This window comes from Apteryx mantelli, chromosome 22 (assembly GCF_036417845.1).
Source record: "Apteryx mantelli isolate bAptMan1 chromosome 22, bAptMan1.hap1, whole genome shotgun sequence".
In the NCBI taxonomy this organism is placed as follows: Eukaryota; Metazoa; Chordata; class Aves; order Apterygiformes; family Apterygidae; genus Apteryx; species Apteryx mantelli.
Genome location: NC_089999.1, coordinates 7,051,522 through 7,069,632, shown reverse-complemented (window position 1 = coordinate 7,069,632; position 18,111 = coordinate 7,051,522). Strand labels below are relative to the sequence as shown.

The 18,111-nt window shown below is 42.6% G+C and overlaps 1 protein-coding gene across 6 annotated transcripts in view; it reads right to left on the bottom strand.

Moving 5' to 3' along the window:
• CUX1 (cut like homeobox 1) overlaps positions 1-18,111 on the bottom strand; it is a 280,556-nt gene that overhangs the window by 132,170 nt on the left and 130,275 nt on the right. For all 6 annotated transcript variants that reach the window (XM_067309899.1, XM_067309895.1, XM_067309896.1 and 3 more), the window contains exons 5-8: positions 9,538-9,675; positions 6,113-6,236; positions 4,061-4,137; positions 3,184-3,250 (exon numbers count right to left, since the gene is read on the bottom strand). In XM_067309899.1, the coding sequence (XP_067166000.1) occupies positions 3,184-3,250; positions 4,061-4,137; positions 6,113-6,236; positions 9,538-9,675 (406 nt within the window). The remainder of the gene's footprint in view (positions 1-3,183; positions 3,251-4,060; positions 4,138-6,112; positions 6,237-9,537; positions 9,676-18,111) is intronic.

Sequence of the window (18,111 nt, the reverse complement as noted above, 5' to 3'; positions counted from 1 at the left end):
CAGCAAACAGAATCGGCATCAGGCCTCCAGAGAGGATGTGCCTCTTTAATTGAAAAAGGCAGAGTAATCATTCATTTATTTAACCCAGAGATGATTATAATCTGAAAACCTTGAAATCCTCTTACACAACAACTGTTTTGGCAAGCCCCTCTGTGTTCCAACAAATATTAAACTGTGCTTGCCATTTGTCTAAGGAATCTTGTATTAATAAACATGAAGAAGAACACTTTTACCTCCCACACTCAGTGACAGAAGAAAACAAAGACCAGCTGTATTCATCAATGGATCCTTGTTCTGCACATAAAGGCTAATTACATTTTACTTCAAGCCTACACATGGAAAACTTTGCTGCTGCCATCTTGTCAAGCGCAGCTCTGATACCCCAGCTGACAGACCGCGCCGCCGGCACATAATAAACTTCGCTTTGCCATTAACGCCTTCGGTGCCCGGCGCACGGGGGCCGGGAGAGGACGCGGCCCCGCTCCCCGTACCCGCGAGCCAGCGAGCGAGCGAACCCACGGGGGATCTGGACATAACGCGTGCCAAAAGCGGCTCATCTGCCCGGAGATTCGCACGGCAGAAGCGCAGCCCGCTTTCGAGGACGCCTCGCTTAGCCGGGGCCACGCAGCGGGTCCGGGCTGCAGCGCGGCACCTCGCCTGGCGCGAAGCACTTTGAACCGGGCGACGCCGAAAACGCTGCCAAAAGATAAACAAGCGAGCCGGCCCGCTGACCTGCGCTCCGGGATCCCGACCGGCGGCCGCCGGGACGAAGCCCAGGCTCCTCCACCCTGACCCTGCAGCAGCCTCCCGCCTGCGGGCTCCCTTTCCTCCTCTCCCTATGGGAAAGGTTTGCAAAGCTACAAACAGCTAAGAGGCAGCTCTACTCCCAAACTGAAAATCCGAAAAGTACCGTGAGCTTAAAAAATATATATAATTGACATTTATCTTTTTTTTCCTGAAGGCATTCCAATTCATCTGCATCAAATAAGTGTCTGTAAAACTAACAATTCTGGCCTAAGATAAAAATCACATGTTCTTAAAACACGAAATTAAAACTGGCAATACAAGTAGCTTTTCAGACTTAGATCAAAAGAGAGTTTCTTTTTAAAAAAGAATCAAACTGTCTTTCACCATTTTTATTAGGTTTTTTTTTTTTCAACATTTCTCCCAGCTTTTACAATTAAAACAGATGACTCAAATTCACTGTCTATATTCAGTTCCCTTTTCATGTTTTTCTGGATTTCCACATTGCAAAATGTGGGCTACAAACACCACAGATGACTGTTGTTATGCAAGAACTACGCCTGCCATAAAAATCCAAAACAATGATAAAATATTTGTGCTGTTATTAGGTTCTACAAGTTTGCTTTCACAGTACATTAGTTTGGGAGATAAAGTACACGCTTAATGCCTGCGTCAGGATTCAGCTCTGGGCTCACCGTATGCCAGACCCCGGCTTCATCGCCCTTCCGCTACAGCACCCAATCAACTTGTTACTTCACACACTACTAACTAGTTTCAGGTAATTTCTATGCATATTAGGCAAAAATCATGTTCAAGAGCATAAGATATTTCCATGTGGATTTTTCCGGAGGAATGAAATACATCAGAAATGCTAACAAACAGTTGAGAATACATCTTTTGCCCAGTATAAGATAAATTAGAGTACTTAAGGAAACAGTATAAAAGAAATGAAGCAAGCGCTCTGCAAATCAAATATTAAAAGGGGGGCGGGGGAGGCTCACTAGGTTCAGCGCCTCCGACCACGGAGCCTGAACTCTGCCTTCCTGCATGACAAAACAGCACCCGAGCTGCCAGCCTCAGTTACAGGCAGGCAAGGAAATAAAGCCAATCTGCAGTAATTTAAAGCTCCGTCAGACTCATCACTAGTACGTGTCCCTTGGAATAGGACAAAATCAGTGAGGAAAAAACCCTACTTTTGAGGGCCGCGTATGGAACTTGAAACAAACAGGATTTACAGAGCAAAGCCAAAATTTACCTAAGAGATTACCTTTAATGGAGGAAGAGGTGTTTCAACACCAAATGCTCATTCTTAATCACTATGGACTGAGCTTTGCAAGCATCAAGTTCCTGGAGCACTCAGTGGGAACGGGACCCTCAGTGCAGGCAGTGCCTCACGTGAGCAAATTAAAACTTGTTACCAGTTTGACAGGTCTTGAAAACTTGCATTATCTGGACTTGGCCATGAGCCGTACCAGAAAGCACTTACCTACAGACAAAACCAAGACCAGCTCATTGCTCCTAGCACACCTACATTATAGTACCTCTCTTGCCGTACCAAGGAGATCGTAAACAGTCTTCTCCTAGCGTATTTTATGTACCAGAACGTTAGGTGAGGACAGGACCAAGGATTTTCCTCACTGTTGACCCCATCACCTGCTTCCTGGAGAAGGTGGTGCAGCAGTGGTTCTCAGAGCGATGCGGGTGTTTCGCCTGTGCCCGTACAGCAGGCAGGACACACTGATCTGAAACAGCTTCTTCCTTTCCCATCCCGTTTCCAGGAGAAGAAACTACTCTTCAGGCTTAATAGTGGGATTACTGCAGATCATGAGAATTTCTTCTCTTTGCTAACTTTCCCTAAGTATGAAGAGCTCAAAGAAAAACAGCAGAAGTCTGTCTCTCTTGTTTCCAGCCCTGATTGTTAATAAAACCATGGGATAATTGAAAACAGTAATGACAAGGACATATATTTTTGAGAGTACCAGCATGTTCTATTCTAAAATAGGGAAAATCTGCAGAAAATGCCACTCTATGTAACTTGGGGTGAATTTGCCAAAGTGATGACTGCTACCCCAAAACCAGAAGGAACCAAAGAACCTAGCTATGCAATAAAAATCCTTTACTTAACTAAATCTTCTTTAACTTATTTCTGAAATTACCCTAATTCTAAATAAAATATAAGAGATGTCTAGCATATTAGATGTATCACCTGAGGATGCAATCAAGAATGCAGCAGCATGTGGACCAGGAAAAGTGTCTTGTTGGGTGGTAGAAATTATGAAAACTAATAATCTCTCCACTGGAGACAAAATTATGCCAACGGCTTCCAACAAATTTGGACTCCTGAACCTCTTCCATCTCATCTGTCTCCAACAGACAGATGCAATATTAAGGGGTGATATCTTGAGGGAAGACATAGGAAAAAAAATAGTGAAATCTTACTTTGCAGTAGTTTCTTCATCGTATTTTGTTTTCAGATCAAATAGTTCTGTTCTGGTTTTTTCCAAGGCTAAAAGGCATAAACATGAATCATTACAGCACTGTAACAGTTGTGAAAAGCAAAGACTACTCCATTCTTTTTATTCAGCCATAAACAAAGCTGTACACTCCCGATGCAAAATCTTTGCTCTACCTCTCTACCTAGACAATTATGACTTAGAAAAAAACATATCATTTGATTTTTCATAATTTTTTATGATATTTCTTTTACATCGCAAAAATTCCCAGTTTCCATTCTGCTTAACAAAGCTAGATGCTATCCATTTCCTATTAACTTGGCTAAACTGTTCATTCAACTGAAATAATTATTGCAGTAATTCAGGGACTAAAATTTCTTGTGTTCTCAGAATAAACAAAAACAAATGTGTCCAGACCTGGAATATATAAGTGTGCAAAGATGAACAGAAAACTAATGGCAAGCAATTCCTAGGAACAGGCAAAACATACTAGTAGAAATTAGGTTCATATTGAACCCAGATCACTGTATATATCATAGTTCAGAAATGTGTGAAACCAGAGCAAAACACAACACGGATCACAAGCTCCGTGGCCTGTTTTAATTGCAGCGATGTCCTAATGACGAATGTGCTTCGTGTCTGGCCTCGTCCACTGCATTTACCAACAGACTGGCTGCAGCACAAGAGTTCGCTTAAGGTGCAAAGCCCAAAAGCAGCTCTGATTCCCAAAGCGCTTTCAAGCTCTGTTGGATCTCTCTGCGCTTGCACGAGCTGGTTCACACACAGTCCTGATTTGTTTAATGATCTCTGTCCTCTCACCTCCAGCCTGATCATTGGTATAGGTCAGAATAGCGATGCCAAACCTGTTTGCAAAGCTTGAACTTTGTGCTCGGCTTCTTCCAGCTTTGAGGCTGTCGACATCTGTGTCTCCTGCAATTTTCTAGAAAGGGGAAAGAAGAGGTGAGAACAGAGCTCATAATCATGTTAAACAACTTATCTGTATTTTTCAAATTTGGGAGACAGTGATTAACTGTCTCAACTGTAATCAGACAACTGACAACACCACACAGACTACAAGGTGCTTCAGTGGGACCCATAAATCATGCCACATTGCAATACTGTTCATACTTTGCAGTCCCACTTATTAAAATTTTAACAGCGTAGCCACCTCATAACGTAAGCTGTGAACATTATACAAGAGTTGACTGCTATATAAATGACAACTTTAGTGCAAGGTTTTCTTGAGCATAATTTGTTTTGGAAATGTCACACACATTAAGAAAATTGTCACCAAGCACCCTCTGTTGTACAAAGTTAGTACAAGAAGAATGATACATTTCCATTTCACTGTCATAATGAAGAAATTTGTTGCCATAAGTGATATACTGAATAGATGCGACAGCTGTTTCATCATAGCTGTAATGGATTCCAAATGTAGTAATATTATTAGCCACTCTTTTTAAAAAAATGCATATTTCAAAACAAATCTCACACTGATATTTGCTATATAACATGATCAGGCCTTCCAATATGCTCACGTTGCATATGTCCATTGGCAATATTGTCTCACTTGTGTCAGTTATACACGTTTCTGCATCGTCTGGCCATATAGTCCCTACGCTGTTTGCTAAAGGCTAGACTAAAGGAGTTATAAAACTCATCTTCAGAAGGGAGTTGCTCCAACATTTCCCAGGAGACACTGCTTTTTATGACGTTGCTTTTAAAATATTCTGCAGATTTTAGAATTGTGAAATGGCTCATAAAATGACCAGTATCCTACTTGTACTATATAGGGTGCATAAACTCATTCTCCAATACCGTTGACCATGTTGATAAGTATTTATAGTGAGAAATATGCATCAGTTCCCTTTATACCAAATTATAGACTTTGAAAACTCAAAGCCTCTCTTATACACAGTTTGTTATTTGCATTTCATGACCTGGCATTTCATTTTATGTTTATGCATTTCTAAATCGCACACCTTAACGATGCACCTTACATATTCCTTATCAAAGAGGAACCACAGACAGTGAGGAAGAAAAAAAAAAACACCTTTTGAGTTCACATGTAGATTCATCCCACTTGTACCTGAATTTAAACAACCCACCCACCAACTAAAGAGCTCATGTAAACTGACAGGCTTCCACGCTAAACTTACATTATCAGCTTCGCCGGTATTGCTCCATGGGAGAAATAAGCTAGGGGAATGCAGGCTGCACAAACTCTCTTTAAGACCCTTGGTCTTATCCAGTCAAATCTGTTTGCCCACTAACCCACAAGATTCAAACATTCCTTGTTAGTTTGCAAAAGATTAAAAATGCTTCCAAGATGCTTCCAAAAATCAGCAATGAAGACTAAAATTAAATTATTTCTTAATTTGACATATAGGAACATGCAAACTATTTTCAGGGTTAAGTACTAATGGAGGAACGCAGCCCCCCTTAGAGATTACCATGCGAGCAGGGCTGACGCATCTTTTACCCCCGTTTCGGGGTACCGTGTTTCATCTTAAGCAGCTCTGGGTTGTCGAGATTGTACAACGGTGCTGGGACACACAGAGCAGACCCAGCAGACTGAATTACACCGTCAGCTAACGGCGCAAGATGAGTGTCACAAAGGACAATACAGCTAACGAAGAATAAAAACGAGTTTGCACCCTTCTGAGAATCACACCCTACGCAACACTACAGCGAAGCAACAACCTGTCCTTGTTTAACTTCTGCACTTTCATGATTGTCTTTCTGTGCAAAGCTGAGTATCAAACGATTCTGTCGAACACATAAATCACTCGAATCACTCAATATATGAGCTGTCTCCGCACGCTGACGAAAGAATCCTGGCTGGGAAGATTAAACAGAAAAATATCTCTCTCCTTCTCTACAAAACCTGCGGACACGCGCACATACACACTCACCTCTCCTTCTCCGCGAAATCATTTTGTAACTTTTGTTCTTTCTCAAGTGCTATATTCTCAGCTTGGTTCTTCAGGGTCTGTTCATATTCTCGGATTTTCTCTTTAAGTGCTTTTATTGTAACCTCTACAGAAAAACAATAGGCAAAGAATGAGTTTACACAGCTCCACGTGGCTCCAGAACACAAGGCTTTTTCTACCCTGTAGGCTCAGTGTGTTTTAAACTTTAGCTCTTCAACTCTGACACAAAATCAATGGATATGAGTCCCTTTAGAGACCTTTTACTCCCTAAATGTTAAATTGAACTTTAAATGTTTAGGTTGAGAAGGATCAATGGAGTTTGCTGGAAAGCACGGTGAAGGTTTCTCTAACATGACTAGGAAAAAAAAAAAAATCAATTGTAAAATATAATATCACCTTATTGACTAGTCTCAAATTAGCTCGCTGCTGAGTGGAGATTAATAAAGTCCCAGTGTGGGTTTAAGTATGCATTTACACATAGAACAGTTAATTCACATAACTGTGCTCATGTAAAAAGAGGCAGTTTTACTACGGTTCATGCACAGATGCAATCTAACACTAATTGAACACATAGCTGGGATACAGCTACGTTCTGCTTCATGACTGATGAAAAATACGGCAGTTAAGATTTAACTGCTGTATTAATAGTAGATCAGATTCAACAGACACGGTGGAGCCCTTCGTATTCGGTTACTCTAACAGCCGTTGTCATCAATGCTGGGCTTTTACATACAAGTATTAATGATCATAACTTTCTGTGTGCATTTTCGGTCTTCCATAGGAATTCAAAGAAACCTTTTTCTCAGATAGAGAAGTTTTCTGCATTTACCGTGCACCGTAACAGATGGCAGAAGCAGCACAGCCCTGGCTGGTTACTGCAGAGCCTCTGACGGGCGGTATCTCGTTACGTGCCTTAATCTGCCTGTACATGAAAGCCTTCTAATTCTACCCGCAGGAAAGGGCAGAAATCTTCTAGGGCTTATAATAGGAAAAGCAAGACATTCACCAGAGCATGCTTTGTAACAATAATGGAATTTGGAAAAAGCGTTAGACTGCCAGAAGACTCGCAGCTAGCAATACATTTCAATGCACTTGCACAGAGATGCAGTGTTTTAAAGGCATCAGCTTATTAGCGGATGCTATTAACAATACTTTAGGGAAAAATACCTTTGGATGCAAAATATTGCTGCAGAAACACAGTAGAAAGACAACCTCTACTAGGAAAATTAAAGCCTACAGAGTTAAAACAAATTTCAGTACAACCACAAAAATTAAGAATAATGCTTTAAAAGTCAACGGGACCAGAGAACTACAAAACCAGACAACAAATATCTAGGGACAAGGTCTGTTGCCTGGGAATTACAGAGACAGCAGCTGGGGCCACAGGGAATACGAGAAGGGGGAACAGTCGGAGCCATGGCAAAACATGATTGCCAGCAAACCCCCTAATTTAGAATGAATGAGCAGGGTTTTGCCAGCCAGAAGTCAGATGAAGCTCATTACTGATCAACAAGTCATGTAAGGGACATGTCGCCAGATTTTTCTTTTAAAAGAAAGGGGAAATTCTTCTCTGAGATCTGGGAAGTAATACGAATTCTGCTCTTTTCCTGAATGAGCAAAGGATGCTGTACTACTTGTACTGAAGCAACTTTTGCTCCAGATACTTTCAGACATAAATCTGCAAAACTATTCAGGTATACAAAGAAGCATGAAGTGCAACAAGCAGGTTCAATTCGAATAATCTCAGGGAAACGCATGCAGCTGCATCCTGACAATGTTTGAATGTTACATTGGAAAACGAAACAAAAATGCAATAGGTGCATAGATACAGGAAAATATTCATAAAGAATTATGACTTTTGTGACACAACCTGTTTATATCTTAGGCACCTAACAAATCAACAGACATGTTGGGCAAGTGCAGCTCAATCCTCTATGCTGCTCGAAGACCTAAGTGCCCTCTTTACAGTTCTGGTCCACTAAAGCTTGTTAGTTACTTCCATTTATACTGGTTTTGGAAGAAGTTCTTAAAAGCACTGTATAGATCACATACACCCCCTGCAAACAAAGAGATTAACTGATCAAAACACCCTAACTAACAACAGGCTTTTCCCTGGATGTTTATAATCCTTATTTGAAATACAGCATATAACTGTTGAACTGGAATAAAAACACAATGCAAAGACTAAAGTGGCAAAACTCACTACAGGAAGGAAGTTAGTGCACATACAGTCAAATTAAAAATGTCAATTTATGAACGGTTGTAGCAAAACCATGGGAGTCAAAGATCCTTTCCACTTTCTGGAAAATGCTGTCATGCCTGAATGTGCAGGATACACAACCCCAAGAAAGCTCTGCACAGTGAACTGCGATTACTGTATACTTCTAGCATAATTCTCTCAGGTTGGGAGCATTACAGCTCCATCTATTTTTTAACCATCTTTTGCAATCCAGCCTGAAGCCTTGCAGGAGGGGACCTGTCCTCTCTGTAAGTCACACCCTCTACCTTAAAAGGAAATATCTAACTGCATATGTTCCTTCTGCTGAAAATGAGATGCAGCAGATCCAACATAGATGCTAACGTGGCCTTCCAATGTTACCCACGTGGATGCAACAGCTTGATAGCACAGAACAGTCTTGCTTTTGCCAAGTGCCTAAAAATTTTACTGTTACCACCACCCAGAACTGAGCAGTAAACACGGAAACGACAAGTCCCGTGAATAGGGAAGCAGGTGCACAACTGAGCAAATGGTGTTTCCTGGTGCAGGAAACGTTCTTCTGAAACATAAGAAAACTTGAACAGTTTCAAAGACAGCAGGCTTGTTTCTCATTGAGATTTTCATGTATTTTCATGGTTTCATTAAAGCTTACTTAAAAAATTAAACAGTCTTTGGATCTCTAGAATAAAGTATGCTAAGTGTACTCCATTTAAAAATTTGTGTAAGGAAAAACAGTACAGAAAGATCCATTTTGTATAGATTTTTATGTGTGTGTAAAACACCGGATTTTGTGTGTGTGTGTGTAAAATATATGTAATTAGATGCATGTACACACACATTCAGCTTGCTGTCAGCAGGAGGATAGCTTATTATACGTGTCACTTCACTATGTCAGCAGCCTTACTTTCAGGTGGTGCTCAAGGCAACAACCAAATACTCAGAAGAAAAACTCCACTCTCTGGCTTGATGCTACAGAAGAAGAAATTTCTAAAGAACTCTGAAGAGTCTAGCCAAAGTCATACATACATGCATAAATATAGAAGTAGCTATACCAGACCATTATAGTTTCTTTACTGAATCCCAGTCCTACCATCAAGCCTACCTGCAAGAAATAATACTGAATTTAATCCCAGCTTTCAAACTCCAGTATGTATTAAAAGCTGATAAACGAATACTTTTTGCAACCTACCCTGATTTTTCACCTCAGCGAATTCCTTATTGTACTCCTCTAGAGTTTCCCTAAGTTTCTGGTTCTCTGTTTCAATATCGTGCATACGCTGAACCTTCAGCTGAAGCTGCTGTCCTAAATCCAAGGCTGGAACCGGATCTGAAAAAGAAGCAATGAAATGAAATGTAAGGTAACAGCAATACCTCTAGGACCCAAGCAGTTCAGAGCACGCGTCCTTTTTTCTCTAGTACTATCCAGTTTAGGTGACAGCAAGGTGTCACTTCAATTTACTTTTCCTATATGTTCCTCGCCTCATATCCTACATACTTCCAAAAAAATATAGATAGTTCATTATATCTACATTACTCTTTAAATCAGGGAGCACCCACTAGCCCCAAGTATTTCCCCCGGGCAGCTTGCAAGTGACTCCAACTCGCTGCACAGCTGAAAGCAGATTGCAAGGAGAGGAAGGAGAGCAGAGCTAGCATGAGCATGGCCTTCATTAGCTCCAGTATGGGGCACAGGGACTCAGCTGTGCACCGTTACTATAAAATCAGCTCTCCGTTACCCAGAGTACGGCTGTGCCTTGCACGAGCTTCCAGCCTTTGAAGGGGGCCGGGGGGAACGTGGTCCCTTCACATATAGGACTTGGCTCCTCCTTAGCCAAGTGCTAAAAAGCATCTTCAAAGCAACAGCGTATTTTGACAGCATCATAAAAACGATGCTAAGGCAGGCGGCAGCCTCAAGTTTCAAATTTTTGTTTTCAAAACAAGAACACTTGGGGGAAAAAAGCAATCCAATCTGTACCTCTCACCAGTAGCTAGCGTCCCTTAAATACCTCCACTCCTGCAGAAGTGAATTTCTCAAGAAAATTGCACCCTTCTGCGCAGCTGAGCACTAAAAGGTTATTTGATTATGGAGAACTGCAGTATTTTTTCAAATTGACAGATCAGTAATAAAAGAAAGTGCTGGGTGAATTTAACTGATTCCATGAAGCTTAGATTTCATGCCTCTTATTCGTGATTTTTCTTACACTATTAATTCCATAAAAAATAGAAATTATTTTATATGTTCACAGTATCAATTCCATGACGTTCCCTTCTGCTAAAGAGAGTCCTTAGAATACACCTGACACACATGCACGCATGATTTATCCTGGGATTTCTTCCCAGTCAGAACAGGAAAATGTTGGAGTCCAATGGACTTATAAAAGATTATTGAATACATTTCTGTTATGGGCGCCAGCATCTCTTGTGAAACGGCTGCAAAGATTTAGTCTCTTGTTGAGGAATGCTAAACACCAAACTCAGTGGATCAACAACAGTATATATTAGGGAGTTCACTTAATTTTCAACCACCACAGTCATTAATTTTTCAGACCACCCTCAGTCTCTGGAAACACATAATAAGTCTATTGTACCTCCGTTAACACATTAAGCATGAGCCTGTGTGTTTTTTCAATATGCCAGCGTTGTTTCATAGTTTATAAAAGAATAGCGCTGGCTTATGTTGAACTCGGAGACATTATAAGTAGCAGTCTGCTGCATTTTGTTACTTGGTTTCTTCAACAGCTTATGGCATTACCCTGTTCATAATACAAAATCTAGGTTGCTTGTCATCTGTTCTCTGTACATACATAGTTTATGACTACATAGCTTTTTCATTTATGCTTTTTAGGCCAAATACTTTTCGTTATTATTATCTGCATTAAAATATTTATAATAAATCAAACTTAAAATGTTATTGTGGCAGAGACAGGGGGTACAGGTAAGGAATTAAATATAAAGTTTAAGTCACAGCAGTAGCAGAAGCTAAAAGTCCCTACAATATTTATGTATGGTCCAATTAAGGTACAGGCTGTCACATCAACCTTCTCCCATGGAGGTCTGCCAGCCTCCACCCAGAAGGACCGTTCTGCCACACTTCTGCAGCTCAGCCTTTCTCCGAAGGAGCTCGCCCAGAACATTCATCTGCTGAACGTGAAGAAAGGTTGGATTGTCTCAATCCATCTGCCTTAAATCGCCATAGGAACCTCAAAGTATATCAAACAGGAATCTAAAGCTTCAGCTATGATATCTCTATAAAACAGTGTTAAAATGCCATGATGAAAGAAATGGTATTCTGCAAAACTGTGGCTGCACTTTTTTTTTTTTTTTTTTTAAACGCATCCATTGTAAAAAGTCAGGACATCCACAAGACTTATATTGTTCTAAATACACAAGACTTGTAATATTTAAATTACCAGGATTGTAAGTAAAAAATAACATGGGCATTATAAAGTGAATAATGACTAAACCTTTAGTCAAATTTGCAATCCCTGAGAAGCTTTAGGTTCAAAATGAAAACGCTTGCAATCTCATAATTATTCATCAGGACATGTATATTTAATTTAGCTCTATTAAAGGTTAATGTTCAAGTAGCAAAACAGTGGCAGGACAAACAAAATGTAAAAACAGTCTCCGTGCATTAAACTTCAAACTTTAGTAGAGCCTATTTGAAGGACTAATGGCCTGCAGCCACTACATAGTGCTTAAGGACATGTAAAAAAAAGCATGGCTGAAGCACCTCTTAGACTTAATTTTTACAAACTGCATTAAAGAAAACTAATCACTGCATGACAATAAAATGACCAAGACACTTTGGCCAAAGACACAAATGATTCATTTTTGGATGCCCAGAAATGAACCCCAACATGCTCTTTAATCTCAAAAACTAAAAAGCTCTGATTTTTGTATTTATAAACACCAATTAATCTGAGACCAGTATAAACCTTACAGTCAGAGTGACTTTTTCTTACCTGAGTGGAGTGGATTTAAAAATAAGTAAAACTACTCTCTCCTTCCCAACATATGCATGCATGAAAAAGCATACCTTTTTATATTAACCAGACTTACAAAGTGTGTTTCATGTCATTTAACAGGAGGTCACTGCATTTTTAAACAAGCAATGGACCAAAACTTTCAATTCATTACACAAACAACAGGCATACACATTTCCAAAAAAAAAATCAAATGGCAATAGCACAGGGAAAACAGCAAAAAAGAAAATGCCTCTTCTGTAATCTCTAAAGGAGGAAAATCATCTTAATTAACACATTGCAAATTGTTCTCGGGGTTTGAATCTTCTCTAGCTTGCAGAAGCTCATGTTCCCTGCTAGGCACAGGACAAGCACGAAGTGAGAAAGGAGGCAAAGGAGTCTCATCCAAATCCTACAAAGGTGTCCAGCAAAATCACTGCTGCCTGGCAGAAGTCAGTGGAGAGGTGCGTTTTTACACTGAACTCTGCAAATCTGTTACTAGCTCTTCCTATTCTGTCCTCGCCTCCTCATCTGCTTGCTGCACCCGCAGGCTGGAGCCCTTCGCGCCTGGCGTCCGCACGCTGCCCAGCGGACGGGGCTTCCTCCGCGCTGCCGTGGCAGGAAAACCTGCCGCGTTTCGGGGCCGGCGGCTGCAAAGCAGAGCCGGAGAACCAATTCCGGGCTGCAGCGTGTGCACGCAAACGACAGGCTTTGGGAACAGTTTTAAAAGAAACGCAAGGACGGATCTCACCAAAACGGCGCGTTACCCTACTCGCCGGCGGTGACACCGCGCCACCTGCGACGGCGAGCGCGAGCGTGACCTCCAACGCGAGCCCAACCCGGAGCGGGCAAGCGTCTCAATCGCGCTTGGTGGGGGAACATCCCCCCCCCCGCCTTCTTCGCACGTTCAGGGAGCTGGAAAAAGACCGAGGTCTTCGCAATCCGGTAGGAGCGCTTCCAGAGCGCGCTGCGGGCAGGGGGCCTCCCCCGTCATTAGGCAGCGGCGAACGCGGCCCCGCGCGGCGCCCGCGCTGACATCACGGCCCGCGCGCCCCTGCGCGCCCCCCCTGCAATCATGCGATTACATAATTAACCCAGCTGTCTCATTAAGAAAATCAACTGGAATTCAGGGCGTAATTAGTCATGCAGCAATTAGCATGCTGATGAGCAACTGATGAAAAGCGGTGTAGATAGCGGGTATGCCGGGACCACCCTCGTTATTTAAAAAGAGGGGGGGAACCCCCCCCCCCACCTTGGCTCGGCTCGGCGAGGAAGAAGATGGGTCCTGAAAGCGCCCGCTCCGAACCGCGCTGCCGGAGCCGGGTTGGGTTGGGAAGGCAAAACCACGTCGCCAGCCGAAGGGAAAAAACAAAAGTTCTCCCTCCCCGACAGATCCGGCTTGTTTAAAACGACTGTTTTAACCTGCTAAGGAACAGGCAGAGACCGACGGCGAGACAGGCCGCCCAAGTAAATTTTGCCAAACGAAGTGGAAAAAACATGTCATTGTTTAAATGTACAATTTACACAGCACTGGCCAATTACCCTCAAAAAAATACATATATATATATATTTTTTTTTAATAAAAACACTGCGGAGAGCTGCTCAGTTGGAAATTTCCACAGGCAAACTGCTTGCGAAACGGTACCTGAGCAGGGCGGCCGCCGTGGGCCGAGCGCCGCAGCACTGCCCAGGCCGCCGCTCCGCCGAGGACGCGCTGCAGCAGCAGCGTTCGGCGGCTCCGGCTCGGCCGCGCGAAGTCCCAGGCTGCGCTGCTTTGTTTATGCGCAAAATGTGCATAAGCATCTAGCAACGCGTTCATCCGATATCTTAAAATAGAGCGCCCGGAGAGACTTTTCCAAAACAAAAGACTTTCCCTAAATCCCCTCCTCCCTCCTCATTACAGGCCTGTGACACTGCAAACAGTAAGAAAGCAAGTTATGAAACAGTGCCAGAACTACAGGGGCAATTAATATTTTATATCGCTGGTAACGCGCTTCCTAAGGTTTGGATCTAAAAATAATCCATCGCAGGCAACGCACGTCTTTCAAAAATACTGCATTTTTGTTGCCTAAACCGTGCCGTTAGTAAAGCTTTCTTAGCGATCGCTCTCAAGAAACGCCCACACAAAATGATAAGGAAGGGGGGAAAAAACCTTCCGTAACGCAAGTTTGTTACATGGAATTGTATTTTTTAAAAAAAGCCAGCACCGAAACTCTGCTATGTCACAAGGCCACAGAAGTTTTTGACTTTTTAAAGGCGACGTCAGGCAGCCCTTTCAGCCCGCGCTCTGCGCTGAGCACCTCTTTTGGGGAGCCGTTTGGGGGGTTGCAAGCGGCAAGAGCAGCAAGCGGCACTAGCTTTTGATGCGGTAAGGGCTTTCTTGGGAGGCTGCGTATCTGAAAATAACCCGAAAATGTGTTTTAGAAAAAATAATAATTACACTGTCACTTTTGAATATTCAAACACCTCACAGCATACTTAATTAATTCATTAATTATTCCCCAGAAATTTCAGGGGTAAATTGAAATAGCCTAGAGAGACTGAGACAAAGATTTTGTGGAATAAATGATAGCTTGCCTCCTTTTCCCCCATGACTCCGTTAGCCCAGGGACACGCGAGTTATAGCCGTAATTCTGCTTGAAACAAGCTCATCATCTCTCCAGCTCCTCACTTTACAAAAAAGCATGAAAAGGTTCTTCCTTCAAAGAAGGAAAGTATCTTTCTCCCTTTCATTTTTCCCACGTTTTTAAAGCATTCTCCTGCCCCTCCTGCCGTTAGGACATTTTGTAAAAAGGGCCGTACTAGGGATTCAAAGTGCCCGCAAGAGGGTGAGGAACTCTCTCTTTTCTTTTTTTAAACCAGAATCCCAAATTCTGCAGCCCTCTGAAAGCATTCAAGCAGCCAAAGCAGCTCTGACGCAACGCCGTCATGCAGGTATGGGGGAACAGCCAGCTTTGCTCCCTGCGGCAGCGCTCCCCATCACTCGCGGGGTAGAGCAGAACGGCGCGAGGTGGGATACGGATACGGCCAGCTGAACCACAGCCATGCGGATTCCTTGGCCAGAAGGCAGCTCTAGATCTTGTGGGCCCTTATTTACAAACATCTTTTATTCCTCTACCAATTCTGGAATGGCTAGTGCTGCTGCTTGCTGCTGCTGCAAAAGATGCTCTGGCCCTGCCCGACTCTAGTAGCCAAAAAAAGTCAAATTAGGCAGGGTAAATTATCGTTTCCTTAACGAAATGCACTGCAGTTCCCTTTACTTTTGAAGAAGCAACCAAAATAAATCTTCAGAAAAAGTTTTAATATTAAAAGCAAGGTATGCATAATGGGCAATGCAATATTTTATAAATTTTTGGGGAATAGTATATGCCAGCCCAAAAAGGACCTAGTGAGTTACAAGAAAAACTGCATTTTGAGAAACTCAAAATGTTTCAATTTCAATTCTAATATTCTAGCAATGGCTGACGACATTTAAATTAACTGCTTGCAGACCAAGCTCAATGAAAAGCAAAAGACAGTTTTAGAAAAGCACTCTTACTCTGAAAGTTTCATTTCTGCTACTTTGAAACTATAAAAAGAAATATGAACTCTCCACTGTATTTGAAAGCATTTCAGCCACCACCATCCCTTCTTTCTCCTAAAAGCTTCTGAATATATGTAGCATTAAACACTCAGACACTGGGGGTTATTCTAATGCCAGTTACTCCTGCAACGGAGCGAGGGAAAAGCCCAATATTCCCCATGGCACGTGCTATCAGCAGCCTCTTTCGCTCTGAATATCCCGCACTGCTCGAGTCACCAGGGTTCGGGTTGCTCGAACTCCAGGCCCTGAGGCAACATGTTTCAAAGGGTGCTGCGGCTGTCACCACCGGTGACATTACCTGTGCCCTCAGGGATAGCCTCTCTCCTATACGGCCAGTTATTCCTGCTGCTCTTCATTGCATCCTCACCCTTACACGCACCTCCTCTCTTCCCACTGTGCCAGCAGCCTACCAAGTACAACAGGGCTGGACAACCACACAATATATTTTTTTAAAGCTTTAGGAACATTTTCCTTCTGATATTTATCCACTTTTTGCAAAGGAATTTATCCAATTATTAATTCAGCAAGATAAAATAAAAAGAAAAAAACCCATAATCTGGCATTAAAGTCAGCCAGCTCAATCTCAAGCCATGCTTTCAGGTAACAAAGATGTTATTAGCTACCCTGCCACCAGTTTCAAAACAGGAGGATACAGTGAAGGAATACCAAAGATTAGGATTGGCCACAACTTTGCATATCATCTGAAAATACCTATGCCGAACGCTGACAGTGTACCGCAGCGGCACGTGTTCACCCAGCGCAGCTGCACAACTGCATTTCCCGCTGCGTCTCTACGAGGCCGAGCACAGCCCTCGAAGACCGGGTGACTGTCTTCCGACGGGATGCAGTCCCAAGCTCAGCCAGCTCCTGCACCCACGTGGGTTTATCGCTTTTTACTCTTCCAAGTACTAACTAGGCTCAACTTTCAGATTTCAATTTTATCAGATTGTCAGGTAGGTTTGGAGAGACACCCTGCTTCTCTGCTTAAGAGGGTGCAGGAACTACTGGTGTCCGCCAGCAAGCGTCCTGCTCCCTTTCCTCCTAGCGCTCCTCCCTGCCACACCGATTTCTGTTTTCCCGGTCAGGTTAAGAGGCACTTGGTATCAATATTCATTTATTTCCATTGTAAAGTTAGGGACAGCAAAAATATAGGCCCTTTCGCTTTATGCTTCTATCATGAGTTTTATTTAAACATATTTTATTTGGAAAGGAATGCCCATTTTGACACATATGATTGTCCATCAGCTCAGGAACTGCTTAAGATTGGTCACACTGTATGTACCTGCTGAAAGCATCTCTCAGAAATCGTCCATGCTCATCAATCCTGACAGGCTACAAACTCAGGGTATCCTCTAACCTGACCTTGCTCTTCGCACGGGCTCTTCCCAAGTGATTAACAATTAGCCCAACTACAAGTACTCCGAGAATTAACTTTTTCCAATCTGTTTTTAGTATTCTACTTCAGGACATGCTTAACGTCTTCCCTTGGCAGGGAACTGCTTCTCATTCGCACCTCTTCACATCTTTCCTAAATTCACATTCAAGCAGCTCTCCTCTACCGGCACAAAGGGCTCCGCGGTTGGGCTGCAACTGAAGCAAATAGTGCAACTTTCTGGACATTTGGATATGCAAAAGTCTATACGTACTTCCTCCTACCTGGGTTAGCATTAATGTCTATGCTTTCTGTTTAATATTTCACTTTACAAAAAAATAAACAAGCCACATAACATAAATAAATACAACAACCTCATAAATATTAACCCTTTTCAACATAAGCAAAAGATGACTTATCTGAAAAACCTCAAACCTGTTTTTTTTTTTTTTTTAATATCACCTGTAACATCACAACACTGCCCAAACCTACTTTTAAAATGGAAGTCTTCTCTTAGCCCGACTAGCAAGGGAAGTCCGGAGAGCTGCTAAATTGTAAGTAAGCCACAGGCAAATGGAGGCTCAGCAGCGAGCGCCGCATCCCCCCGCGCCGTTAGCGTTAGCTCCCGAGCAAAGAACGACGCTCTCGTTACGCGTGAGAAACAGATCTTCATTTCTGCCTGCAGGAATAATTCCCTAACACTTACTCTAACCGATCACTTGCGTTAAAAGAATTTTGTCCTGGCTCAGCTAAGTCTCGCCTGCAGCCGGTGCGGTGGAAGGGCAAGGCCCACGGGCGGCCGGGCGCGCGTGCGAGGCCGAGCTGGGGTCGCACGCAAGGGCA